This window comes from Malassezia sympodialis, genomic scaffold (genome assembly GCF_000349305.1).
Source record: "Malassezia sympodialis ATCC 42132 genomic scaffold, msy_sf_9, whole genome shotgun sequence".
In the NCBI taxonomy this organism is placed as follows: domain Eukaryota; kingdom Fungi; phylum Basidiomycota; class Malasseziomycetes; order Malasseziales; family Malasseziaceae; genus Malassezia; species Malassezia sympodialis.
In genome coordinates, this window is record NW_017387807.1 from 519258 (window position 1) to 545448 (window position 26191).

General features: G+C 56.5%; 14 protein-coding genes across 14 annotated transcripts; 6 read left to right on the forward strand and 8 right to left on the reverse strand.

Moving 5' to 3' along the window:
• Positions 1 to 215: 215 nt before the first annotated feature.
• MSY001_2041 (uncharacterized protein) lies at positions 216 to 592 on the forward strand (the record flags this gene model as incomplete). Its single annotated transcript, XM_018883872.1, has 3 exons — positions 216 to 304; positions 329 to 416; positions 440 to 592. 3 exons carry the CDS (start codon positions 216 to 218, stop codon positions 590 to 592), a joined length of 330 nt encoding a protein of 109 aa, XP_018740589.1.
• A 1658-nt stretch (positions 593 to 2250) lies between these two features.
• Positions 2251 to 4042, forward strand: MSY001_2042 (uncharacterized protein; the record flags this gene model as incomplete). Its single annotated transcript, XM_018883873.1, has 3 exons — positions 2251 to 2341; positions 2391 to 3879; positions 3904 to 4042. 3 exons carry the CDS (start codon positions 2251 to 2253, stop codon positions 4040 to 4042), a joined length of 1719 nt encoding a protein of 572 aa, XP_018740590.1.
• A 35-nt stretch (positions 4043 to 4077) lies between these two features.
• Positions 4078 to 7706, reverse strand: MSY001_2043 (uncharacterized protein; the record flags this gene model as incomplete). Its single annotated transcript, XM_018883874.1, has 2 exons — positions 4078 to 4087; positions 4120 to 7706. 2 exons carry the CDS (start codon positions 7704 to 7706, stop codon positions 4078 to 4080), a joined length of 3597 nt encoding a protein of 1198 aa, XP_018740591.1.
• Positions 7707 to 7808: 102 nt separating this feature from the next.
• Positions 7809 to 8633, forward strand: MSY001_2044 (uncharacterized protein; the record flags this gene model as incomplete). Its single annotated transcript, XM_018883876.1, has 2 exons — positions 7809 to 7811; positions 7896 to 8633. The coding sequence occupies 2 exons, from the start codon at positions 7809 to 7811 to the stop codon at positions 8631 to 8633; spliced, it is 741 nt and encodes a 246-aa protein (XP_018740592.1).
• Positions 8634 to 8650: 17 nt separating this feature from the next.
• Positions 8651 to 10965, reverse strand: ALG6 (Glucosyltransferase-like protein; the record flags this gene model as incomplete). Its single annotated transcript, XM_018883877.1, has 2 exons — positions 8651 to 10934; positions 10958 to 10965. The coding sequence occupies 2 exons, from the start codon at positions 10963 to 10965 to the stop codon at positions 8651 to 8653; spliced, it is 2292 nt and encodes a 763-aa protein (XP_018740593.1).
• A 358-nt stretch (positions 10966 to 11323) lies between these two features.
• MSY001_2046 (uncharacterized protein) lies at positions 11324 to 12431 on the forward strand (the record flags this gene model as incomplete). The annotated part of the gene is made up of 2 exons (XM_018883878.1): positions 11324 to 12245; positions 12274 to 12431. 2 exons carry the CDS (start codon positions 11324 to 11326, stop codon positions 12429 to 12431), a joined length of 1080 nt encoding a protein of 359 aa, XP_018740594.1.
• A 2282-nt stretch (positions 12432 to 14713) lies between these two features.
• Positions 14714 to 17835, reverse strand: MSY001_2047 (uncharacterized protein; the record flags this gene model as incomplete). Its single annotated transcript, XM_018883879.1, has 2 exons — positions 14714 to 14756; positions 14849 to 17835. The coding sequence occupies 2 exons, from the start codon at positions 17833 to 17835 to the stop codon at positions 14714 to 14716; spliced, it is 3030 nt and encodes a 1009-aa protein (XP_018740595.1).
• A 662-nt stretch (positions 17836 to 18497) lies between these two features.
• On the reverse strand, positions 18498 to 19139 carry MSY001_2048 (uncharacterized protein; the record flags this gene model as incomplete). The annotated part of the gene is made up of 1 exon (XM_018883880.1): positions 18498 to 19139. One exon carries the CDS (start codon positions 19137 to 19139, stop codon positions 18498 to 18500), a length of 642 nt encoding a protein of 213 aa, XP_018740596.1.
• Positions 19140 to 19693: 554 nt separating this feature from the next.
• On the reverse strand, positions 19694 to 20099 carry MSY001_2049 (uncharacterized protein; the record flags this gene model as incomplete). The annotated part of the gene is made up of 3 exons (XM_018883881.1): positions 19694 to 19792; positions 19818 to 19970; positions 20001 to 20099. 3 exons carry the CDS (start codon positions 20097 to 20099, stop codon positions 19694 to 19696), a joined length of 351 nt encoding a protein of 116 aa, XP_018740597.1.
• Positions 20100 to 20254: 155 nt separating this feature from the next.
• On the forward strand, positions 20255 to 21437 carry MSY001_2050 (uncharacterized protein; the record flags this gene model as incomplete). Its single annotated transcript, XM_018883882.1, has 2 exons — positions 20255 to 20585; positions 20707 to 21437. 2 exons carry the CDS (start codon positions 20255 to 20257, stop codon positions 21435 to 21437), a joined length of 1062 nt encoding a protein of 353 aa, XP_018740598.1.
• Positions 21438 to 21463: 26 nt separating this feature from the next.
• On the reverse strand, positions 21464 to 22366 carry MSY001_2051 (uncharacterized protein; the record flags this gene model as incomplete). The annotated part of the gene is made up of 1 exon (XM_018883883.1): positions 21464 to 22366. The coding sequence occupies one exon, from the start codon at positions 22364 to 22366 to the stop codon at positions 21464 to 21466; it is 903 nt and encodes a 300-aa protein (XP_018740599.1).
• Positions 22367 to 22498: 132 nt separating this feature from the next.
• MSY001_2052 (uncharacterized protein) lies at positions 22499 to 23545 on the forward strand (the record flags this gene model as incomplete). Its single annotated transcript, XM_018883884.1, has 1 exon — positions 22499 to 23545. One exon carries the CDS (start codon positions 22499 to 22501, stop codon positions 23543 to 23545), a length of 1047 nt encoding a protein of 348 aa, XP_018740600.1.
• A 25-nt stretch (positions 23546 to 23570) lies between these two features.
• MSY001_2053 (uncharacterized protein) lies at positions 23571 to 24609 on the reverse strand (the record flags this gene model as incomplete). The annotated part of the gene is made up of 2 exons (XM_018883885.1): positions 23571 to 24529; positions 24561 to 24609. The coding sequence occupies 2 exons, from the start codon at positions 24607 to 24609 to the stop codon at positions 23571 to 23573; spliced, it is 1008 nt and encodes a 335-aa protein (XP_018740601.1).
• Positions 24610 to 24744: 135 nt separating this feature from the next.
• On the reverse strand, positions 24745 to 25712 carry MSY001_2054 (uncharacterized protein; the record flags this gene model as incomplete). Its single annotated transcript, XM_018883888.1, has 2 exons — positions 24745 to 25305; positions 25497 to 25712. 2 exons carry the CDS (start codon positions 25710 to 25712, stop codon positions 24745 to 24747), a joined length of 777 nt encoding a protein of 258 aa, XP_018740602.1.
• Positions 25713 to 26191: the final 479 nt, after the last annotated feature.

The window sequence follows — 26191 nt, forward strand, 5'->3', positions numbered from 1 at the left end:
CCTATCAATGGAACGCTTAGACTGATACCAAAAAATCTTCACATAATCGAAGATTCGCAACACATAGGCAGTCGCATAGAACCAAATCGTTCGCAGAAGGGGCATGATGGTTGACGACAGCGAGGTGGGGCGGGCTTTCTTTATCGTCATGCTGAGTCAGCACGAAGGGACCTGCTTGGCGCACTTGCGGATTGACGCAGGGGCCGCGGCGGGCGATGAGCAGTGCGCCTGTAATCCAGTACGAGGTCTATCGTGGAGAGCAAGACATAGAAGATGTAATGCGTTTGATCGAGAAGGAGTTAAGGTAGGTCGCTGAACTAATTTTCAGTGAGCCTTATCATATCTACACCTACAGATATTTCCTTAGTACATGGTACGCATGCCTAGCTAACGACAGGCCACAGCTAAGTCTATTAGTGCGTTGAATAATTAACAAAAGGCATGGAAGGAGCTAGAAAATGGTAAAAAAGAAGCCGTCGGTGTCATTGTGTGCAAATTAGACCGGCACCTGCGCGGCTCGCGGCTGTGGCGCGGCTATATCGCCATGTTGAGTGTGGAGCCACATTGTCGTGGTCATGGTATTGGTGCGTAAGCCTAGACTCATGCAGCCAAAACTCTGGTCCGCCAGGCAATCGATAAAATGGTACACGGAGGTGCAAGTGAGATTGTCTTGGAGACGGAAGTGACCAACAAGGCGGCACTTCGCCTGTACGAGAACTGTGGGTTCATCCGCGAAAAAAGGCTTTATCGTTTCTATATGAATGGTGCGCACTGTTCGCTCACAACAGGTAACGACGCATTCCGGCTGGTACTCGTGTGCCTGCACCACCCCACGCCGACTGAACCGCCACCACAACGCACATTCCCGCCAATCCGTTCACCCATGATCCTATAATACCACTTTTAATTTAAGAGGTATCGTGCATGGATAATCATCCGAGCAGCACACAGAAAGAATTTATCCACCTGTTACCATGTTTCTGTCGATCACAGCGAGAGGACACCCATAAGCCACGTTGCCCGAGGTCAATCGTACATTATACCTTATGCCACCGGTCCGTGGCGAGCAAGCAGCCAACGATCGGCGCCAAAAGCAGGAGCTCAAATAAGAGCGAAAATTTAGGCTATAGATTCTACCATAGTTCTTTAGATTTGGTGACTTGGCCGTGTCATAACTGTCTTCCCACGATTTGCGACCGTCGAGCAAGGGTGCGGCGATCGAGCCGTAATATATATATGTAGCCAGTCAATATCGCGGCGATACAAAATGAAGATACAAACAAGATGGAATACTCTTATAATGGCAGCAATATTTTTGCAACACTATGCTGGTTGCCCTCGGGAAGAAGTAGAAGATAATTTGTGTAAGGTTGGCAATATTGATGACGGTCGCGAACAATACAGAGTGTAAGACTTGACTTACGTCGCTGTCATTTAGAGTTACTGGATTTATGAATGGGCAGGGTTCGAACCGCACTCTTCGAGATACGGCGGCAAAGGGTCAGACAACATAATGACTCAAGTTGCGCAATTGAGTGGGACTCCGCCGCGCTCAGTCCCCGGTGGAGGTAGTAAGGCCGGCCCAAGCCCCAGAGCAATTTGTCGAGCCCGCGGAGAGCGGCCAGCTCGTAGCTATAAAATGCCGTATCTGTGACCAAACACATCATCTACTCATTTGAAAATTGAAACAAAATAGCTCTGCTGACAGCTGCCAAAGTTCTATAGCGATTACTGTGTCTTCTTTGTCTCCTTGGGCGGAGCACGGGGCCCGTCGTCTTCGAGGCAAGCAGCAAATATATAGCCACCCAGCACTAAATTTGCGACAAGTGCTGCAAGACCACCTGCGTAGACAGTATTACCTGTGGTAAGTAGACCGCTCTTACCAGCGAGCCAGCGGTCCTTGGCAAGATAGTAGGCCGTAATAGGGGCCACAAACAGGGCCACACTGAAGAGTGCCAGCTTGATGTAGACTCCACTACCATAAGTCACTAGATATACATACCGAGCAGGGTCAGGGCCGCGCTTCGCGACGCGCGATGGCGTGGGATCCAGCGACATGGCGGCGACAGTCGCGTTACAAATGGTCCTGCGCCGCGCTCGGTCCACAGGTGGAGGTGTGTAGGGCAGCGACAGAAGCGACGCGCCTTGGCACCTAGCATGAGCGCCCCGAAACTGTACGTATGACGCACTCACAACAGCTTGTTTCTTGGGCCACCCGAGGGGAAGCTACGAGCCCTTTTGGACAAGACGATGGCTATCCATGCGAAGCATGGCCCATTCGACGCGGCTTTTATTGTGGGTGACGTGTTTGCGAAATGCGACGCGCTCTGCGACGAGGAGCGTGCGTTCCTAGATGGCTCCTGTCAGAGTACGTTTACCAGCTGACTCAGTGCCTATGCCTACCTACTTCTTCTTTGGCACACACATACCCGCTGATGTGCAGCAACGCATTCCTGCCGATCACCGTGGCCCCGTGGAACTCGCGCCAAACTTTCTCTATCTCGGCAGCGCCGGCGTCGTATGTATGCACGGTGTGCGCATCGTCTTTTGCGGTGGCTTATGGGACACAAGCAATGGCGTAGATTGGCACGCGCGCGAGCCTCCTAACGAAGAGGCTGACGACTGGCAAATATGGAAGCCCCTCGACACGCCCGAGGCGTCGTGTGACGCACTGCGCCAGCTCCTGCGCCACCCTGCGCTAACGCTTGGCGAAGCTCGCGCGCCGCCACCGCCTGCGGACCCAGGAAGCCTGCAGCAGGCACGTGCTTTTCAGTACGCACAGGCCGCGTTTGAGTTTCAATGTGAGCGCGATGCGTCGACTTTGGCTGCACGGCCACCCGTGGATCTCCTGCTGACGAATGCGTGGCCGATCGGTATGGATGCGCTGAGCGAGGCACCCAAGCCGGATGCGTGCTCGGCGTGGGGCCGTGCTCCTATCACGCGCCTCGCTGAATCGTGTCGTGCGCGGTACCACATAACGTGTGCTCCTGCTGCCGATGAGCATGGCGCCTTTTTCGAGCGGGAGCCGTACGAACATCCGCCATTTGCGGCACTGCCACCGCCGGATGTACTTCCCATCACGCGTTTTGTGTCGTTGGCACGCGCGGCGAACAGTGCCAAGCGGCGATGGTTCACAGCGTTGCGCATCCTGCCGCGGGTTGAGTTGGCCGGCACGCCGCGCCCTCATCCCCTGACGGCTTCTCCGCTGTGGGTGGTGCCAGCAGCACCCGCACCTCCGCCACGTCCCGCGCACAAGCGCCATGAACCGACTGAGGCACCAGAGAGCGGTCGACGGCGGCGGCGCAAGATTCAAGCGGTCGATCCGGACCAGTGTTGGTTCTGCCTGAGCAATCCATCGCTGGAGAAGCACCTGATTGTCTCTGTTGGCATGGAGTGCTATGTGGCGCTGCCCAAGGGCCAGCTGCCTGTGTCATCTGAGGCCACTACGCCCGTACCAGGTGGTGGTCATGTCCTGATTGTGCCGATCACGCATACGCCGTCGGTGTACGCTGCCGAGTCATCTGAGGCTTTGCGGCGCGAGATGCGAGCGTGGCGCGACGCGCTCACTAAGTGCTATGCGGCGTACGATGCTGTTCCGGTATCGTGGCAAGTCGTGCGCCGCGGCACACGCGCAGGTCACACACAGACCCAGGTGGTGCCGTTGGCCGCCGAGCATGCAGCAGCGTTTGATGCATTTATGACTGAGACGCTACATCGCGAGCACGGAGCGTGGGAGAGCGAGACGGTGGCCTCTACGTGGGAGAAGGAAGATGCGAACTTTACGCCGCAGGACAGGCAAGACTACTGCTACATGGAAATAGGGGCCAGGAAGCGGCTGCTTCTGCTGCGCAGCGAGCGGTTCAACTTGCAATTTCCACGGTACGTATTCGCTTCTCACAGCAGGGAAACACTCGCAAATTTTCTGGATATGCCTGGGCGCGCTGACTGGCGCGCATGTGTGCGCTCTGCCGACGTTGAGGCGGCGGAGTGCGATGAGTTTAAGGAGGTATTTGCGGAGTATGCGGAGCAGGTGACCGGGTAGGCTAGGCAGCGGCGCGGCGCCGTGTGCGGCGGCGCTCAGGCTTGACTTCGACCTTGACCTCCGGCTGAGTCTCCAACTGGGCCTCCGCGTCTGCCTCTTGAGCGTCCAGCTGGACCTCTGGCTGCGCCTCTTCCTCGTGTGGTTCAGCACGAGGCTCGGCGGCCTGTGCAAGGACGTCCTCCAACTCGCGGAGGTCCGTTTCGCCCGTCTTTGCCAGGGCGCCTGCCTTTCCCTGGTGCATTTTGGCGAGGATCTCAGAGAACCGCTGGTGCACGTCTGGCACATATAGTTTGTCCTGATAGTATGGCAGGCCGTCCAGCAGCTTTTTGATCGAGCGCTCTGAGCGGTACGGGAGGAGTGAGAGGCAGTACGCAATATCGCGCCACTGCCGCTCCTCGGACGTAAGACGGAAGCGCTGACATAGCTTTTCGATAACGTTCTCTGCTTGCCGCTCCTTGTCGATGAACGTAAAGATGAAGCGCATCGTATTCACAAACGTTGCTTCGTCCACGGCGTGCGCGCCGCTGGACAAGTGACTGATGATATCTGGCAAGTTGTTGTACACGGCGTTCTCTTTCATGGCGAGCTCGCTAAAGAATAGCTTGGCAAGATCGCTTACGCGCGGCTCCTCATCCTCAAGACACTTGGCCAACTCACCGAGCTGCCCCTTGACCTTGATCATACCGTTCAGAATCAGGTGTGTAAGAACCATGAGCGTGTTCTTCTTGACACCTAGATCCGGATCTCCGAGGCCCGCGTACAGCCGTTCACTGTTCTCGTCCACCAGCGTGCCGAAGCACACAGCCACGTCACCGAGTCCAATCACTGCGTTCGCACGCACGACCTCGTCCTCCGACGCGCGCAACAGGTGCAATAGCAGCCCGAGGTTCGCCTCGCAGTACTCACTTGAAATACACATAAATTTACACAGCGTAAGAGCCGCGGCGCGGCGCAGCGGCGCATAACTCTGCTGACGCATTGTCGAGCACAAGTGCGTGACCAACGGGCCGTACAGCGCGAGCAGACTCTGGGGGCCATACAGCAGCTCGCGGTCTCGGATAAACCCGAACAGCTCGCCCAAGTCGTCTTCAGCCTGCTCGGCCACCTGGTCGAGCTCGGATGCCGGCTTACCGTCCGTGCCAGCCTCCTTCTGAGCCTTGCGCCGCTTGCACTCTCGCTCCACGAGCTCCAAGTACACAATCTGTTTGAGTGCGACATGCCCCACCACAAAGAGGGCCTGCGCCAGACTGTAGGCTGCATGTGGGCCGCCGCTAAAGGCATGCAGGGTACTGTGCCGCACAAGCTCCGTGCACAGCGCATCGGGCTGTTCGCCCAACAGGTATATCGCCTCGATCGCATGCTCCGCGACGCCGAACCATGCTGCATCGCATCCCGTCGCCTCGCCGGGCATGATGACAACCGCGCGCAGACGCGCAAACATGGGGTGCGACATAGGGTACCGCACATTGGAGTCAGAGAGCGCGCCCTTGACCTTCTTTGCACTGCCACTGACACGCTGCAGTGCGATACACGTATGCTGCGCGAGAAGCAGGTCCTTGGCACCGAAGGGGCCGAGCCCGATGCGCAGGAGGGTATCGATGTGGTCTGCCACAATGCCGCGGTCCGCCTTGGCCAGCATGCTAAGGACCATGATCGCTCCGCGCCGCTGAGCACGCGCGATGGGCCGGGTTGTCGCGTACACGTCCCAGAGCGTATCAATGACGGCACGGTCCACGAGGCCCTCGCCATGCATGACGCTGAGCAGCTGCTCGAGACTTGTGAGCTCGGCCAAGGTCGCGCCAAACGTGCGCTCAATCATGTTCCGCGCAATACGCGCCGTATTCTCGGCGGGCGGCGCACCTGCCTGTGGCTCAAAGTACAGCGCACGGTACACTTCAATGAGACGACTGCGCACGCCCTTTAGCTGGCTGCCATCGTCCATCACGAGCGCATGGTCCTTGGTCCAGATCAGGTGAATCATAGCCCGTACGCCGTCTATGGCGCCGTGGATCTTGTACTCGTATGCGACGCGGAAGAACTCCATACTCGCAAGCACCTCGGCCTTGTTCGTCGAGGCGAGCAGCTGAACGAGGATCGGCACACCGCGTTCAAGGCACGTCATGAACTTGAGCGCGTCCGTGCAATACGTGTGTGTAAGCCGCAGCTGAACGAGCTGCTCCTGGTCCGCGGACGACATGGCCGGTGGCGCAAGGTCCGACTGGGAGACGTCAGCCTCGGCAGTCCCCTCTTCGTCGGTGAGGGGGCGCGTCAGTACCGCCTCCGCCTGCTCGAGGCGTGACTGAACAGCTGCATGGCGCTCTGACCACGCGTCCATACTGAGCTCGCCGCCATACAGGGCGCCATACGGGTGCGTGAGAATGAGCTTGACGAGCAGGAGGATTGCGTGGCGCCGCACATGGCTACTTTTGTCCTCGAGCGCCTGCACGGCCAGCTCTGTCATGCGCAGGCGCTGCGCTGGAAATGCGGCTGGTAGATCACAAAGTCCGTTGCACACCTGGACGGCGCGGGTGCGCACGAACGTTGTGACATCGAGGAATCGCTCGAGCAGGCGCTCGAAGAACGCATCGATCTGCTTGCGATGCGCAGGCGTATCGTCGTCGCCATCTGCTGGAACGTCTGTGGCGCCGAGATCCGGATGCAGCGCGAGACTCTTGATGAGCAGTCCCTGTACCTCGATCATCGCATTGCGCATTGGGTACGACTCACTGTCCTGGTGCTTCTGCAGCAGGCTGATCTGTTTCAGCACGCTGTGTGGATTCAACTCAGCCATACGCACGAGGAAGCGTCCATAGCTGCGGGGGCTCTTGGAGTCGAGGCCGGTAAACGACTTGGCGGCGAGCTCGCGGAGCACATCTTCGCCAAGGCGTGCCACGTCAAATTCGACGCGCAGGACCGAAAGAAGCTCGGCCATAGGCTCCGCGAGGTGTTCGTAGTACTGGAGTGACTGCATGATGCTTGTCTGCACATTAAAAGCCTGACCGTGCAGCTTCACAGCGAGGCACGTCACCTTGAAGAGGCCCAGCTTGACGGGCGCCACTTTAAGATACGCCTCGTTCTCCTGCAGCAGCATCACGGGACGCAGGATGCAGCGGGAAACAAACGTGTCGCGCATTGCAGCAGAGGACCACAGGCGCTCCGACACGGTGCGCAGCGCCTTGGCCAGCACGCCGAGCACGGTGGGCAGGGACGCGGCCCACGACCATGCGCCATCCGTGCGCGCACCGCGCGCAGACGTCTTGGGGCGCGCAAAAGTGTCCCTGTGCTTCTCCAGCAGCTGGATAAGCCACTGGAGCAGGAACGCGTAGCGCTCGAGCGGCTCGGCCAGGGCGCTCGTGGCGGTCGCATCCGTGTCGGCCAGCTCATCAAGGAGACCACTGAATCCACTGAGAATCGCATCGAGGAGACGGTGAGCGGTATCTGGCTCGAGGTGACCCACATACTTGATGCACGACTGGGCATACGTAAACGTAGCCGCATCCTGCACGGCCGTGCACGAGTGCGCGACCGCATCGACGACGCGTGTGACGGCCGCAAGCTGCGTCTGTGCATCTTGCGCATCGACCAACACTTCATCCTCGATGTCCAGGTCGTCCTCCTGGAGCTTGGTCAGCGCGTCCGCGAGGACGAACGCGGGGCCGTCCATCGTGTGCACAGCGTCGCGCGCAGGAGCCCCGAGGTGTTTGTTGCGCGTTGGTCACGTGCAAGAAACGGCGCCGGGGGCGGCGCACCGTGTCCAGTGACGACGATGGTGGGTAGGGCGTGCTGACCTTAGGACCGCCAGAAGACGGCGCCGCCAGGTGCGCGCAATGTCGTCCACTTTTTGCGGAACAAGTCGGGCATGAAGACGCGTCCCGGCGTGGTGAACGGGCAGCGCGCCGACTACTTCAAGGGCAGTGCGGCCGTCAAGGCCGTGCTCTCGCCCGAATACAAGAAACTGAAAAACGTGCCGCAGGTCGAGACGGAAGAGGAGGCAGAGCGAATGCTGCATAGCCTGCTTCCTTTTGCGTTCTTTCTGCGCGTGGAGCGCGGCCCTGCGCCGCCCAGTACCTCCAAGGACCACGCCGCGCCGCGTCCCCTCAAGGTGATCCACATGCAAATGTTTGAGAAGGATATGCACTATGTGTGGCTCTACGAGGGCTCGCAGCTTTGGCAGCGCCTCGCCGGCCTGGGGCTGATTGCGCTCCTGCTTGCTGCCGTCATGTTCCCACTGTGGCCCATGTTCCTCCGCCGTGGTGTGTATTACCTGTCGCTTGGCGTGCTGGGCCTGTTTGGCCTGCTCATGGTGATTGCAGTGTTGCGCCTAATCTTTTGGGTGATTTCGATCGTGGTTGTGCCGCCTGGCATCTGGATCTTCCCGAATCTGTTTGCGGATGTCGGTGTGATTGAGTCGTTCATCCCGCTTTGGGCCTGGGATGTGCCGCCGCCCAAGAAGAAGATTCGCCGCACTAAACGGAAGGGCAAAAAGGGCGAGGAGGTCGTGGAGATGGAGGACACACCCAGCGCACCTCCGCCACCCACAGAAGAGGCCTCTGTGGAGCCGACACCTGAGCCCTACGCAGACCTGAACTGACCGCATCTATAGTACACCTACTTGTGCTTATGGCGCGCGGACAGTAGGCCCGAGGCGAGAGCAATCTGCCAATGCTTGCTCAGTGTCCAGAGCCAAACAAGGACGAGCGCAGGCATACACAGCAGCACTGTAAGCACGGGGAACAGATCCGGGTATCGGCGGAGCGCTGGCGCCCACAGGGCCGGCGCGAGCGGCACCGTCGCCCACAAGGCCACGAGGCCCAGCATCGCAGCCTGCGCGACGGCGCGCACGGCCGCCCCAGGTGGCGCGCGCACCGCGCGCAGCACCTCCCAGGGACGGTACCCGATGAGGTAGTTCCACAGCACCAGCAGGACGCCCCATGCCAGCAACTGCCCATCGCGCTGCAGGAGCGGCCACAGGCTAAAGACGCCCACGTTGTTCGCAAAAACGCCCCACTCCCAGTCGGCAGCGGCGGCGCCTGCGCCCGTGCGGTCGCCCTGTACAGTGAGAAGAAGCGTGAGTGGCAACAAAGGGAGCAGCACGCTCTTCTCGTGCGTCTGGAAGCCCCACAGGTAAAAGGCCAGGGACGTCGACGCCAGGGTATACAGCAGGAGCTCGGCGGCCGGCGGGATCGTGGCGGAAGGGCGGCGCGTTCGCTGCCCGCTTTCCTGTAGGCGCGCTGATGTGCTGCCGGCCAGAGCCGAGCCACTGCGCACAGAGCGGCGGTCCGAGCCACGACTCGACTCGTGCAGGGACGGAGCGCCGCCGGTTGTGCGCCGTGTCGTACCTGAGACCACAGAACCCGCGCGGCGCCGCAGATCCGCCACAACCTGGTCCACATGTGCGTCGTCGGTAATCGACTCGCGCCGCACTGACTCGACAGAGGCGACAAAGAGCAAGATGCAGCACGGGAGGATCGCCAGCAGCACGGCCAAAAGACTCAGCTTGGCAAGGGCTGGGATACCCAAGAGGTTCGGCAGTTTCCAACGTGCGCCGACGGGCAACACGCTTAGCGCGCACCATACGTTCGCAACTTTGTCTTCAAAGAGGCCGCGCGCCAGGGGGAAGATGCGGTGCAAGACCTGTCCGAGCTCTGTGACTTGCCCGAGCCACGGGAGCCAGAGGATCGCAAATACAGCCGTAGTAGCGCTTGCCAAGCCGATGAACAGCGCCGCGCCACGCAGGAGGTCAGTGCGGGCGAGTCCCACACAGCGGCCGAGCATGATGGCAAATACGGCGGGCGCATAGTACAGGGCCATCTGCTTAAAGCACAAGCTCAGGGAAAAGAACACGGCGGCCGCCACATACTGCAGGCTCACATGCCGGCTGAGTGTGTCGAGCAACAGGTGCTGGAGCTCGGCGGGGGCGCCGGCGGACGTATACACGTTGGGCTGCCTGGTGAGGAGGAGCGCGAAGCTGAGCGCTGCCAAGCCTAGCATCACGGCATTGTACTGAAAGTGCCCATGGTCAACGAGGATCAATGCGGGTTGGCACCACACGGTCCACAGTGCCATGTGCCGCACTCGCGTGCTGCGAGCGTCCAGGCGCCGCAGCACGAACAAGGCGACAGCGGGCATGTATACGAGTACGTCGAGCACGAGCACGCTCAGGCGCATAAACAACACAATCTCAGGTGTCTCGGAACCACGCGACGAGCGCAGTGCCAGCGCCGGTCGCAGTGCGGGAAATAACGTCGCGAGGCGCCCACACGCATAACTGACCCATGCGGTCAAGGGCGGGTAGTCGAGGCCCCAATACAGTAGATCGTAGCGGTACCAGCGGCGCACGGGCAGGTGCAACGCGAGCTCCATCCAATGGCGCTGTGCCTCAAAGTCGCCGAACATGGGCGGCGCGCGCCGTCCACTCCAGCTGCCGAGTGCCACGGCGCAGCGCAGCAGTACGGCCATGAGCCAGCCTAGCAGGTACACGGAGCCACTGAGCTCTTCGTGTGCCAGGTACCGCAGCACAGTACGCAGTGGCGACTCGGTCTCTGGATCGGTAGCGCGCTGCGCCACGTCCTTGGTCGAGAGGATTGGCCGTCGCGACTCATGTGAGTGCACTTCGCGCGCGCTCTGTTCGCGCCAGAGCGCAATGCGATCGTGTGTGTGAGTGTCGCTGAGCGCGTCGGTACGGGCGGACCACAGCACGCGCGAGCTCGACGACATGGCGCGCACGCTAGGGTCTGGCTTGTCTAGGGGGGGGCTGCGCATGTGCGAGAGGGAGATGTCGCGCTCAGGTGCCACGCGGGATGCAGTGTGGCCCTGCACCTCACTCAGTGCACGCTGGGCGCCTGAGCGACTGCTGGCCACCGGCGCCGCTCGCGAGACACTCCGCGCGACGCTAGGTATGCGCCCCTCACTTACCTCCTCATCCTTACGATGCGTCAGTAGCCGAGGAGTCGACATTTTACGTCGGGCCTGACTTGTCACAGAGGGCGGCTCACGGCCGCTGCCCAGTGACGAGCGCGACGGCATCGGCCGGGCCGCGCGCCTTCGTGCATGCGCATAGCCCAAAGGAATATCTGCGGCACGATCAATATCTAGCTCATTGTCAAGAACACCGCGCGCAGCGGGGCCGGTTGCGCCAGCGCCGCCGTCCCGCGTCATTGTAGCGAACCGCGGCGCAGCGGCGGCCGCCCCGGAGTGTTGCTTGGTGCTGACTAAGCAGAACCTAGCGCGCCGCACCACGCCCTTGGCCGCGCCCCGCGCCAGCACAGGGCCTGCACGCGCATGGCCACGGAATTTAGTGATGGGCTGACGAACCAGCCTGTGGTCATTGACAATGGCTCTGGGACCATCAAGGCTGGGTTTGCTGGGCAGGATACGCCCAAGTGTTTCTTTCCCACTAGTGTAGGGCGCCCGAAGCACACGCGTGCGATGGCCGGCGCCGTGGAGGGGGACCAGTTTATTGGCCGCAGGGCGCAGGAGCTTCGTGGGCTCTTGCGGATACGATACCCCATGCAGCATGGACTTGTGAATGACTGGGGGGATATGGAACGGATATGGAACTACATCTACACGGAAGAGCTCAAGACGCTCCCAGAGGAGCATCCCGTCCTGCTCACTGAGGCTCCCCTGAATTCGCGCGCGAACCGGGAGGCGGCGGCACAGGTCTTCTTCGAGACATTCAATGTGCCCGCCATGTATGTGAGCATTCAGGCGCTGCTCAGTCTATACTCGTCCGGCCGCACCACTGGTGTCGTGCTCGATTCGGGCGACGGTGTAACCCATGCTGTCCCCGTGTACGAAGGCTTTGCGATGCCGCATGCCATACGGCGCATCGACGTGGCCGGTCGCGATATTACGGAGCACCTACAAATGCTGCTGCGCCGCTCAGGGTACTACTTTCATACCTCTGCAGAAAAGGAGATCGTGCGTGCGATCAAGGAACAGTGCTGCCAGCTAGAGACGCAGGGCTCAAGCAGCGAAGCGAAGCCACCCATCGAGTTTACGCTCCCTGATGGCAACCTCATCAAGCTGGGACACGAGCGGTTCTGTGCGCCTGAGGCGCTCTTCCGCCCGGAGATGATCGGACATGAAGATGTAGGCGCGCACCAGGTCCTGATCGACGCGATTGGGCGCGCCGATCTCGATCTACGGCGTCAGCTCTACGGAAACATTGTTCTGAGTGGCGGCACCACCCTCACGAAAGGTACGATCGGCCCAACCACTCACGTCAGGTTATGGCGAGCGCCTCCTATACGAAGTCAAGCACCTCGCCCCCCCGGACATGAAAATCAAGATCTCAGCGCCGCCTGAGCGAAAGTACTCCACTTGGATTGGTGGGAGCATTTTCGCCGGGCTAAGCACGTTTCGCAAGGTTCGTGCCTCGCACTAACGTAGATGTGGATATCCGCGGAAGCATACCAGGAGGATCCGGAGCTAATTCACCGTGTACGTTTCATGCACGTGAGTACTCACATGTTAGACCCTGTAGCTCCACTTGGACCGGCGGCGACACAGGTCCATTTAATATGATTGGCTCACAGCAGCGACCTTGTCCAAAGCCTCGCCACTTGGATTATGTAGGTAGACTACCCCCATCACAGCGTACGACGCCTGGGTCTAGACGCTATAGCCCACTCGCAACGTGCTTTGGCATGGCACTGCAGCGTGGTGCTCTTGCCGAGGAAAATGGCGAGACACCCTCTGACGGATCGTCCTCGTTGCAGCATAATCTCGAATCCTGCTCCGATTTGTTCGATCCGAATACGCTGGACACAGGTCGCCAATATACAGTGATTAGGCGCTCCGGGAGCGGTGCGTTCGGCGAGGTTTATTTCGCTGATTGGCACAGCCCCCTGTCCAGCGGCACCATGGTCCCGGCAATGCAGCACCCTTACACGCGCCCAGCCTTTTTTGGTAAACGCATCGTGGCGATCAAGCGCTGCCGCTTTGGCATCGCCCTGACTCACGGTAATACTCGCCTCAATGAGCTGCGCGCTCTACGAAGTATACCCGCACACCCAAATACTATCGCCCTGTACGATGTCTTTAGAGAGCGAAACCTACTGCACATTGTGTTTGAGTGCATGGAAGGCAACCTGTACCAGTTGATCAAGTCGCGCAAAGGTCTTCCCATGGCGCCAGGCCTAGTCGCTTCCTTGGCCGAACAAATGTTCCGTGGGATTGCTCATGTACACAGCCATGGCTTCTTTCACCGTGATATGAAACCTGAAAATGTGCTTGTCACAACGTTGGGCCTCGGAGAGTATCCAATACCTGGCGCCAGTGCCACCCGACAAGATGTACTCGTGCTCGCCAAAGTCGCCGACTTTGGCCTGGCCCGCTCACTCGACAGCCAGCCGCCCTATTCGGGTTACATCTCCACTCGGTGGTACCGTGCGCCTGAAGTTCTCTTGCGCATGCCCTCCTACTCGTCCCCCATTGATGTGTGGGCCCTCGCTGCAATTACTGCAGAAATGGTGATGTTAGAGCCCCTCTTTCCCGGCGCCAACGAGCTCGATCAGCTCACTTGCATCATTCGGGTGCTGGGGACACTTGGCGACGTGCCACAGCTTCCGAAGCAGCATACGACGTTGCACGTTGGTGGAGGACCTTGGAAAGAGGCCCAGGCCCTTGCGCAGGGCCTTCATCTCCAGCTACCGGAAGGCCCGGGCGTTCCATTCGAATCGCTGGTCACATCGTCGTCCTATCCCATGCTTGTGGATCTTCTATATATGATGCTCCGTTATGACCCTCACCAACGATATACAATGAGGCAATGCCTACAACATCCCTTTTTTACGGTGCAAATGTCCCATATCAAGCCTCTACGATGTATTATGCCGGGTAAGGAATCGGCGGGTCCGGTAACTCCAGAGATGTCAAACGGACAAAACCTGTCTGACCATGGTAGCCCTGCCTTGGGCATGGAGTCAGACGAAGGCCTTTTCAAGACGACGGGAGATACTTCTTTGCCCACATCAAAAGGAAGCCCGGCGGCACATTTGACCGAAACGACCACGGACTCGTTTAAGAACCAAGAGAACGAAGTCACGACCTCTACGAATTCATCCAATTTGAGCGACAATATCCAATCTGATCCTTCCAGAAGTCACACTGTGAGTTTACAAAGATTGCATTCAAGAAAGACATCCCCGCTTTTATGGGGTCTATTACGACCAAGATCCCTAAACTCGAATCCTGAGCACCAGTTAGAACACAAAATAACCGGACTGTCTTTTGGATCCAATTCCAGTAATGACAGGTCAATGAACAGTAATTCCTTATTCCAATCGCACTTTCTCCCCACGTCGGGATCCATTATGTCATTAGGCAAACCCCGCAAGGAAACGACTCATTCAGATACTAAACAGGCAGAGCGCCGCAAGCGAGAAGAAGAAAAAAAGGTCATGCAGGAACGCTCTCGCGCAGTCATGCAAAAGCGTGAAGCTTTGCTTCAGTCCAATTATGGTTCAATTGATAAAGGCACACGTTTTAGCGGTTGGAGCATCTAGATTGGTATAGCACAAGTGGTCCTATTAACGTTCCACTTGCGAAATTAAGCGAATCCAAAACTACGATAGAAAGCGGCCAAACTTAGATCGACCCAGCCACGAGGTACGCTTGGAGCTATTGCTCGTTTTTTCCGGAGGTGCCGAGGTCGCAGACAGAGAATCATGCGATGGTGCCTTGGGTTCCGTCAAAGTCGCAGCCGATACTGGCCCAGATGTCGCAGTATTCACCAAAGGACTTTTAGCATTAGCCTGTAATTCAGCTGGATGTCGGGGGGCAGAAATTTCTTGAATGGACGTCATAGAGGGCGAAAAAGCCATAGATTGGCGCATCAAAGAGCGACGCGGCCTAAGCGGGGGCTCCTGGCGCATAGCGACGTCATCCTGAGAGCCAGAAATAGTGGTCATAGGGTGAACTGCATTCATCGGCGTCATGGGTGGCGTCGGCAAGTTTAGCTGGTTTGCTGGCGACATGCTCTGTGGAGAGGTTGGTGACGCAGACAACACATTCTCACCAGGAGATGTCGATAAACTGGATTGGCCTGAGATTCGGATCGGCATGGAACCAAACATGGACATCGGACGGCGTTGCGAGACCAAGCTGGAAGTAGCATTTTCCTCGGACCCGTTCGTAGCATTAGTTAGAGAGATAGCTGGCTTTACTTGTGGCTCGGTCAACATAGGAGAAGGAAGAGTTAGTTCATGTTGACTTGGCTGCGGCACCTTATTTATCGCTGAGGATGCCTGGGGCGTCTGCGTCAACGTAGATGAAGCCGTCGTGTCTTGCGACCAGGGCAACACCGTTGGCACTAAATTCGTCGTAGAGCCAGATCGATAGAGCGACGGCGATGGCTGTGTTACTGAATTTCTCTTAGCTGGTTCTTCGGCGTCCTTGGTTTGCGGTGGACCAACTGTGACAACATCCAGCTCACTGTCGCGGCTAGCTGGTTGAGCAGAAACAGGCTTATCCCTTGTCGATTGTGACATATCCGAGGCTGGGCCTAAAAGAGCTGCGGGGACTGCCGCGGGAATTTTGGGCTCTGGAGCTGAAGGGGTAGGACCCACTGGAACCATCATCGTCTCCACGTTCGAGGATGGCGGCGAAGCGGTCGTCTTTGGTTCTCTGATCAGCGTACTAGAACCTCCCCCGGGAACCGGCTCTGGTCCGGCTTTGTTTTCTAGCCGAGAAGTAGGTAAATGGGTCTTTTCGGAAGGCTCGGTGCCTGCCTTTGTGGTCGGTGGGCCAAGACCCGTGACTGGTTCATACAGCTTCACCGTCGAAGGTGGTGCCCCAGACACTAGTGGCTCACGGGCTGTCACTGTGGGTGAGGGAGCAGGTGCAATCGCAGGTGTGGGCACGGAGGAAGTTGTTTCGGCCATTGAAGACAAGGAGAGGGGCTCTTTCACGGATACGCTGTGAACAATGGGTGGCGCATGCTCTTGATTCTTTGAAAGTAAAGATGCCACAGGCTCTGCTGTGGGTTTCAAATCCATCATAGTTACGGACGCCTCGTTTGTCGCCGGCGGTGACACAGGTTTGCTAAGCGAAGAAGGCGACGTCATTCCGCTAACTGCAGCTTTGGTTGTAGGAGGATGGAATGAGCTGTGTCGTGGCGACAAAGGCGACGACGAAATTACACTGTACGAGGCCGAAGTTGCTCGCGCCATGGTAGCCGCTTTGCGGAAGTTGGCAGACGTCGCAGACGACGACATATCCGATTGAGGTGTACCTGGTGTCGTCATCTCTTGGCGATCACGCTCCGTCCTGTCCTTTGACACTGTCTGGTAGAAAAGGACATAGGCACTCCCAATTTCTGGTGCATCGCCATAGTACTTGGAAATGTCTGATTCGGGAATGAATTGCACTTCTTCATCGTCAAACAAGGCCCAACGCGAGCCAATCTTTACAATCGACACATAGTGTCCTTGATGCACACCCGAGCCCACATGAATCACAATACCCACTAACTCATACAGACGGTCAGGGTGATTGCTTTCATCTGACGAGTTAAACAAACGGAGGTCTAGTGGGAACACCACTCGGCATGCGTGTTTGATATAGGCGTTAATGTTTTCGTCGTAGCGGAAACGTTTCAAGTGCAAAGCTAGAATACTAGGCGACGACTTGATTTTCATGCGCTTTTCTGCCTCCTGTAAGCTGGAGCAAGTGTCACAGAAGAACTTATTTCGCCCGGCGAGCATCTCGCTTTCAGAGAAGAGTCGCAGACACGATGATACAGACGTGTAGGGAGCAACATTGATGGACAAATCCAGGAACTCCTCGTCCCGACTAGTGATAGTCTCACACGACAGGCAGCGCGTCTCGTTGGTCAGCACACCTTGGAAAAGTCGGTTAACAAAGGTCTTGTTCATATCACCTGTCGGGGATGTCACCGACTGCTTCCTCTGTTTCTTGGACTGCTTTTTCTCCAGATCTTCGCCCACTTGATTAAGCAAGAAATTTAAAAATTCATGCGCGTCATGGTGCATGGTACAGTCAAACAAGTTGCTGCTGTTCCGCAAGGAACCCAAGAAAGACTCAAGAGCTTTACGTTCCACACTATCGCCAATGATGGCTGCAGTGCGGCCCTCCAAAGGCATATGAAACTTCTTGATATGCCCATTCCGCGGGTTGGATGCTAAGCTAGACGCCGTCAATGCCATTGAATGGAACAAATTTGTCAAGGCATGCTGCATGGAGTGTGCACTTGGTGTCGACACTGGAGGCATCTGCTCTGCTGAATCTTCTTCTGGCTCCATCATTGCGTCACGGAATGGTCTGCAATGATACAAAGCCTGAAGAACCGAATTGGCATAACAAGTATTGCCAAAGTTCTCCATTCCAAGCAACACCGACTTCTTCTTACCCAAGTGGATGGAGCGACCTTTGTCTGTACCCCAACGAGACCATTCTGTGGGTGTCCACCCAAACGATGCATAAGAAGAAGGCATAATTACGTTCCCTGGCACACCAATGGGCGAGTCCAGCGTAGCCGTCATTGGTGTACGAGGTCCTGACATTTTCGAGCTTTGCAGCTGCATATTAAGTGGCGAGATCTTCATCGGACCACGCGACTTGGAGAAGGACTTGACATTTGACAAGTCTAATTTTGAGGATGGCGAGCTTAATGTCGCAGACGAGGCCGCCGAGGAGCTCGGCCCTTGCCCGGGGGTCAAAGCACCTGAGACACTTCGCCGCCTATCCAATTTCGACTGCTGCGTATTCGAAGCATCCTGTACCCCAGTCTGATTTGTATTGAACCTCCCTTTCAACGAGAAAGACATAATCACCGAGGCGTATAGTCACTAGATCAACGACGTTAGACCAATCTCTAGTTCACAAGGCCACACTACGATGTCGAGATGCCAATAGGGCCGACCGGGGGTCTAATACCTCCACTTCATGCAACACGGGACAGCCTCTTAGTGCAGCCCGACCCTATTTGATCCGCTACGTACGCTGGATCTCTAGTGAGTCGTCACCATATAAATAAAAGCCTAAATGCTTTGACAGTCCGACCCAGGGGACTAGTGTTGTGTTTACACCGTTGTCATTTAAGCTCCATTTGACACCATAACGATCCATCAATGGTCATAATGGCAGACACCCCCACAAATACTAAGACCATTGGTCACTACTTCATTTTGAACCTAAACGGCCTGTCAGTTTCATAGTATTTTTTATCATTTTTTGCGTGTACAAATAAACGTTATACAAAAGGTAATCTAAAGAGGATGCTAGAACCGGCTAGTCATTAGACATTCATCATAAGCGAAAACAGAACCAAAGGTTCAACAGCCAAAAACGGGTCCTTGATAGTGCACAGCATTATCAAAAACAACAAAAGTAGAATCGTAAGTATGAGGCACAAGGACCTCGGGTATGCACCAGGCACACATGTTGGTCTTTGGTATCATCAGCAAACTCATCCTTTCAAGCAGCGTGATTATTGCAGTTTGAAAGGACCGAAAAGCGACAGATCCCAAGGGTTGGGCTTGCTGCTGTACCACATGGTAAGACCAGTTGTCACACCCTCGTCTAGGGTGCCCGTAGTGGCCAGACGCTTGAAGGCACTCTTCGTCAGGTCAATGTGGTTCTGCTTGCAACCGGCACACTCGTCAACGATACGGACACGCACGCAGCGAGAAACCTTCGGGTTGCAGAGACGAATGAAATCACCGCAAGAAGGACCATGGTCCCAACCCTTCAAAACAGCACCAATGTGGTTGGAGTTCGAAGGGTCCCACTTGCCATTGCCACAGGCAGGGTTCTTCAAGTCTTGAGAAGCGTACCAAGTAATCTTAATGCCATTTGCCCAGACCGACTCCTTCTCAGCAGGGCCGTGAGTGAAAAGCTCCTGGGTGTCCTTCAGGTTGCGCTTGTTCATACCGAAGCTCGACTTGCCGCGAATGTTAAGCGAGCGCTTTTCTTGCTGGTCATCCTCGAACTCATTGTCACCGACCTCAGAGTCAAAGAAGACCATTTCCTTACCGTCATCATCGAAGAGCTTGTCTTCTGCGCGGACAACAGCAACGAAAGTGGCTAGAGCGAGAAAGGCAAAAAGAGCAAACTGAACAAAGCGAGACATTATTCTTTAAGACTTGAGGATATGCAAAAAGACTTGAGGGAGAAACAGGCGGCTAGCGCTCTGACGAGAGTGGAAGGGGAAGGGATGAAGTTACTGTTGTTTTTTCGAACATTAGCTATTATAGCCTGGCGCTCATGGCCTGCCGAGTTTGCCGCGGTTGGGCGCTGGAGGCTGTGTCTCCCCCTGCATCATGTGAAATGGCCTAGTTGCACCTATGTCACATGCACGGGATACATTGTGCATACTCTTACAGGTTGCCGGGACACATTGTCCACTCATTCGCATTAATTGATAAGGATTAGTTAACGTGTGCGTCAATGATGCATTAGAGCAATGAAGCATCAATAAAGCAAATGAGGAGTCGCATAGGTTGTGTTTATGGACCCTAGGGTCAGGTTGATAGGCGTACGCTAGGCGAAGCTGAACTAATCCAATCACAGTTGTGGCCCAAACCTCTTCCTATTTTGATTGAACGTGCACTGCTTGCCCCTGGAACTGGGGTGCATTGCCTGGGCTTGGCATAGGGCGTGCCATGGCATCCCGGTAAGGTAAAACTAGTCATCGTCTCTATCGTATCCTGATCTGGTTAATCGAGCTGCTTCCAAAAGGTATTTGCCTTCTTTGTAACGTTCAGAAGACAAGAATGCATAACACTGTCTGTCAGATATGTCTACTTACATATTTCCATCCAACATAGTTACGACAACGCGAGCAGTATATGTCGCACACAACATGTTTGCCTGTACGCATTTCGCGTTCTTCGAATTCATCCTCTTCCGAATTAACAACCTGCCACATTAAGTAGGCCTCTCCGAGCTTGCCACTAAAGTCCTAGCGTCGTGTCAGATTGTAGTAGCTTACTTTACTTATGACATTTGCTTCGGTAGCTAAATGCGTCTTGCAATTTTTACATACATATATTTGGGCAGAATTTAAGTAGACGCGTTGATTCCATCCCATTTCGTTTCTACCCTGGCTGCTAGGCCCACAGACACGCCTCGTGTCTATCCTCACCTGTCACTGCCGCATCCATAGCGTGCTCGGGCCATACCACGTGACTTCTCCCAGCCTCTCAGCTCAGGCCTTCGCATCATCCTGGGATTAAGTTGGCTATCATGTCACTATCACGCTTCCTCCGCGTGCCTAGCATCCGACAGGCAGGATGGACCCATAGCTCCACCATCTTTGAGCCTTTCTGCTTTCGACTCACGCGCAGCTTTGCCACGGAACCCCACCCGAAGCCGCATGAGAATCTTTCGAAAGAACAGGCTGAACTCTTGCGTTTGCTGCGCGAGGGTGAGATAAAGTCAAGGGCTTTGCAGAATGAGGTGCCTCTTGGACTAGCTGGTGAAGCCCTTCAGCAAGGGTCTAGAGTTGGACCGAGCAAGATCGACAAATGGGTCGGCCTGGGCAAAAATTGGCAGGACCTCAGTGGTCGACAAAAAGGTGAGCATACAGGTGGTGAGCTCACAGACAGTCGCACGCGCCGCAGTTGGCACGTCTCGTTTGTTTGTGATTAGTGCTGGCGCCTTGATCACACTGATTATTGCTTATTCCCTTTCTACAGAGCTCTTCGCTCGCAACAGCCCCACAGTCATCTTCAATGAGGCCTGCAAGCATATTCAAAAAAGTGACAAGGTGCATGAATATCTGCTGGAACCATACCGCTTCCAAACATCATTGACAACTACTCGCGCCGATTTCTCTCCCTTGAACCCTCCGTCACACCCCCACCGTCCATCTCAAACAGTGCACTCTATGCGCTACGTGGATCCTCGTACAGGGGCCGAAAAGCTGGTAATGCACTTTTATATGGAGGCCCGTGACAAAGACCGCCCGCTCAGCTACTGGCAACACGTTCGCTCCGGATTCTTGGATGGGGCGCAGTGGCTTCAGCACAAGGCCTTGGAAAGCTACGAGACAGCGTATGAATGGTGGCAACAGTCGTCACATCCTGACGAATCGACTTTATCTTCGTCGACGGTGGCTACGGACCCTATAGCCACCCCTTCTGAGCCCTGGTGGATCACGAAGAAGCTCCGAGGATTGGTCCATGGGGTTGGTCAAGTTATCGGGAGCACAAACGATGCCGTTGGCCTGTCCAAGCTTGACCTGGCTGCGGGTCTACGCCCTGAACCTGGTACGTTTACAGAAGGTGAGGTGCATGTGGAACTCGTCAAGGACGAGCGCGGTGTGTACCAGTACCAGCGTTTCCACATCGATATCCCTCATTCACGTTCCCCCATGTGCAGGCGGGTCTATTTGGATCGTCGCCGCGGAGATTTGCCGACTAGGTAGTTATTCTCCTATAAGTACGAATACATCTATAACTGCATGCCCTCCGGGAGCATCATTGCCTTGTCGCGGGCCTCGATCGCATCGAATTCGTTGGGCTCGTCCATGCCGTCGTCGTCTTCATCCTCGTCCCCATCTTCGTCCATGTGCTTCCTCTCGTCCGCGGCGCGACTGGCCTTTGGTTCGAGGATGGCATTGGAGGTTTCCACAAGCTCGCGATCTTCTTCTGAGAGGGGCAGGTCGACCACTGCGCCTTCACTGTCCTCGCCTGGTGCGCCGACAGCGGACCAGTATACCAAGGGGATGAGGCGGAAGTGTGCCATCTGGATTACCAAATGCTTTAAGATTTGGGCCTTCTCTGCTGTGAGTTTCTCGCCTTTCTTGCACACGGTAAACTCCTCGAGAAGGGTAGGCACACCCATCTTTAGCTGTGTGGGCATTCCCAAGGCGCGAAGTTGTGGCTCAATGCTGTGCGGAAGTGTCTCGGGAGGATCTGTCCGGCAATGCACTGGGCCTGCCGATAGCTTAATGGTCTCGGTTGCGCGGTTTCCCATTCGGGCATAGTCAAGACGGCGGTAGTCGCTGCACCAATCGAGCACCTCCGCTGGCGGCGAGTCGGTCATGAGAAGGCCCACATTTCCACGGAGACGTTGCGCGATTTTGCCGATACCTGGACGAATTTCCTCCTCCGGCGTCTCTCCCAATGCCTTAGCAATTACACGCAGCTTGCCAAAGAAAATCTTCGAGCCATTCCACAGCGAACGCACCTCACTGAGGTAGGCATTGCGCATGTTGCTAACCGCAAACACCCAAATGTAGGAATACTGGTTGGCCGCATCACGCACATTTTCAATAATATTCTCCTTGTGCTCCCTAGTCTTGGCTTTAGTCTGTGTCAACGAGACCACCTTGGCACGTTTCGTACGTGCCATACTAGCCAGCGGTCAAGAGAAGATTTTTTGTGTGGCTCGCCCGCACGGCAAAACTTGAATTTTTTGATGCTTTGTCAGCGGTGTCGACGCCGCCTCAGCGGCTAGCTCGACGCTGGTTGGGGTGCCGCGGAGATGCTGCCTAACCTAGATGAGCTAGAGGCTTCTCTGCTCAACGTATCTGGGCAAGTAAAGCTCGATGTGCGATTCCGTGCGCTCTTTACTCTTAAAGGTCTGGCCGCTTTGTCTGAAGACAAGTGTGAGCGCGTGATCGAGATTATTGCGAAGGGCTTTGCTGATGATTCTGCCTTGCTTAAGCACGAAATGGCGTATGTGCTGGGCCAGCTAAAGGACACACGTGCGCTTTCCCACTTAGAGGATGTCCTGAACGACACCCATCAGCATTGTATGGTGCGTCATGAGGCAGCCGAGGCGATGGGCGCTATCTCCAGTCCTGCCGCTCTGCCAATCCTCCGCAAATATGTTTCCGAGGATCCAGATGTGGCCATTCGCGAGACGTGCCACCTGGCTATTCACAAAATTGAGCTTGACAATTCCGAAGCTGGGCGCGCGGAGCGCGCCTTGCAGGCCCAGCGCGATAAGGAGCATGGTGATGCAATCGCTGCTGCTGCGCGGGCCGCTGCACCTATTGATCCAGCTCCTGCGATTGTGCATATGCCAAATGATGAGAAGACCTCCTCGGTATATACACTGGAGAATGTGCCTCATTTCCGTCAGGTCCTGCTAGACTCGTCGCTGTCCCTATTTGAGCGTTACCGTGCCATGTTCGCTCTGCGCAACACGGTGCAGCAAGGCGGCGAGGAGGCACAAGTGCCTGCAGTGAAGGCCCTCGTCGATGGCCTTTCGGACAAGAGTGCTCTGTTCCGCCATGAAATTTGCTTCGTCTTTGGCGAGTTGTGTCACCCTGCCTGCATCCCAGCCATGTCTCGTGTGCTCAAAGATAGTGGAGAGCACGAAATGGTACGCCACGAGGCGGCGGAGGCGCTGGGTGCTGTCTTGGAGGAGGGTGGCCAGGACACGGAAGCGATGGAGGTCATGGACGTGCTACGTGAGTATGCCAATGACGAGGCGGCGCCCCGGGTAGTGCGGGAGAGCTGTGTCGTGGCTTTGGATGAGATCGCGTACAATAACGACCCGACGCAGTTTCAGCGGATTGAGTAATTCTCTATGTGCCTACATCGCAACACTAGGCCTTGCCAGCCTTCTTCATAGCCTCCAGCATCAGCTCACCAATCTTCGCGGGGCTGTCTGCGACAATGGCGCCTGCCTTCTCGAGAGCGCTGACCTTCGAGTCGGCTCCGCCCTTGCCACCGCTGATAATGGCGCCGGCGTGACCCATACGACGGCCCGGGGGCGCCGTGCGGCCAGCAATGAAAGCCACAACGGGCTTCGGGTCGGGTCGCGACAGGTTGTACTTCTCCAAGTACTCGGCAGCATCCTCCTCCATGCTACCGCCAATCTCACCAATGATCACCAGACCCTCCGACTTGGGGTCTTCCAGGTAAAGCTTCACCAAGTCCACCGTGGTCGAGCCAGGGTATGGGTCGCCACCAATACCGACACAGAGAGACTGACCCAGACCGACACGCGTAGTCTGGTTGACCGCCTCATAAGTGAGGGTGCCCGAGCGCGACACGATGCCGATCTTGCCGGGCATGTGGATGTGGCCGGGCATGATACCGATTTTGCAGCCAGCAGGGTTGATCACACCCGGGCAGTTGGGGCCAATGAGGCGCGACTTGCTCTGCTGCTTGAGCACGTTGGCCACGCGAATCTCATCCCTCTGGGGAATGCCCTCCGTGATGGCGACAATCAGAGGCACCTCCGCCTCGACGGCCTCGATGATTGCATCGGCAGCACCAGCCGGCGGCACGTAGATCACTGATGCGGCCGGCTTAGTCTTGTCGACGGCCTCCTGCACGGAACCGAACACGGGGAGACCCAGGTGCGTCTGACCAGCCTTCTTGGGCGACACACCACCGACCAGCTGGGTACCGTAGTCAAGGGTCTGCTGGCAGTGGAAGGTGCCGGTCTTACCAGTGAAGCCCTGGCAGATAATACGCGAGTCCTTCTGCACGTAAATGTTCTTAATGGTGTCCTCATAGCTGCGGCGCACCGCCGACGTCGTCAGGCCACGCGAGCTAGCTAAAAAATGTAAGAGCGTCCAAAAACGTACCAGCACGCTGGAACCCGCGGAGCACGTTGGTAGATGCCTTGCCAATCATCATTGGGAGTTGCAGTGTCACGGCACGTTGGAAACCTCAGCGGAGCAAGCACCTGCCAGCTGGTCAGCCTTTGCCCGGGACGCATCACGTGCACTGACACACGTGGCTCGAGCGCCGTCCGGCGTGGCTACGAGACTATCTTGGGGGGCCTGTGCCGTCCAGCAGCGAAAGGGCCTGACGCAGCTGTGTGCGCGCTGTCTCAAGATCTTCATAGTCCAACGCACTAGAAGCCCAGCGACAGAGTTTTTGAGCGTGTGCAATCTCACGCACAGATAGGCCCGATTCCGGCGCGCGGTCCTCTGAGTCCGAAGGCTGCGCCGCGAGTGGCCCGGCCTCCGCGGGAGGCTTCGACGTCTGGTCTGTAGAGCGTGCAGCCATGACGTGCACCTGGGGAGCATCTGTCTCGCGTGGTACTTGTGGCCACTTTAACTGGGTCGCCTCCTCTGCATCACTCACGCGCGCAGCTTGTGATGCATCATCACTGGATGTTTGCGCTGCCTCTCTCTCCATAGCCGTCTTGTCCGGCCCAGGTGTCAGCGCCGAACCTTCACGCAGGGCCTTTGAGATCTGGGCGGCTTTCCACTTGGCGTATTTGATCTTTGTTTGCATCTGCTTTAGTCCATGCACACGTACGTCGGGCTCCAGCGGACCAAATACCTGGAGCAGCTCCAAGAATTTGGAAGCTGCCAAAAATGACTGCGCTGTTGACCTGAAATTAGACCATCAATACGTACCGAGAAGCCTTTCCTTCACGTTCTTCATTGTCCGCGCCCAAGAAGATCTGTAATGCAAAGTTTTCGATATAGGTCTGGCCGATGGCATCGTTCGTTACCGCTTCATTCTCGCTCAGCGTTCCTTTGAGCTGGGTCAGAGGGCGGAAGACATACCTGCTCAAGCTCGTCCATAAATTGGAGCAAGAAGGCTTGCGCCTCTGCATGCCCGGTGCCCTTCTCAATGCCAATTTGAGCCGCGTAATACTTGCCTGGAATGAGCCGTATCGACGTACACCAATATGCTATTACAGGATCCACACGCTCTACCTCCTTTGCGCGCTGCAAGAAGGGTACTATCTCTGTCAGCACGGACGGCACACTCGATAGCATGATCGTAACGCACGTTCCAGCGCGAAAAACGCTATGTACCTCCACTGTACAGGGTTATCTACAAGTTACCAGGCTCGTCCCACGGTACGGGCGGCCATTCGCCGTCGAGCGATAGTACCGACCAGTCGTCCAACTGCGCGAGGCCATTCGATCCCACAAGATCGTCCCCCCTTTGCAGATAATGCAACAGTATAGGGAGCTTGGCCTCGCTAGGGTCGCCCTGTGCTGCCAGCAAAGCCATGTTAACCTCTTCAGCCACATGCAACCTGTGCATCGGATCTAGCCATAGATGTGCGTAGGCCGGCGCATCAGTGGGTATCGGCATGCGTGTGTCGAGTAGGCAGAGGGACATGCATTTTTCGAGCTCATACAGGAGCGCCGGGTGATCTTCCACAAGCGGGGCAAGTTCCTCCGCGGCAAACTCAAGTGCTTCGTCCAGCAGCTGTTGCCGCAGCAGCTCCATCATACGCAGTTTTTGC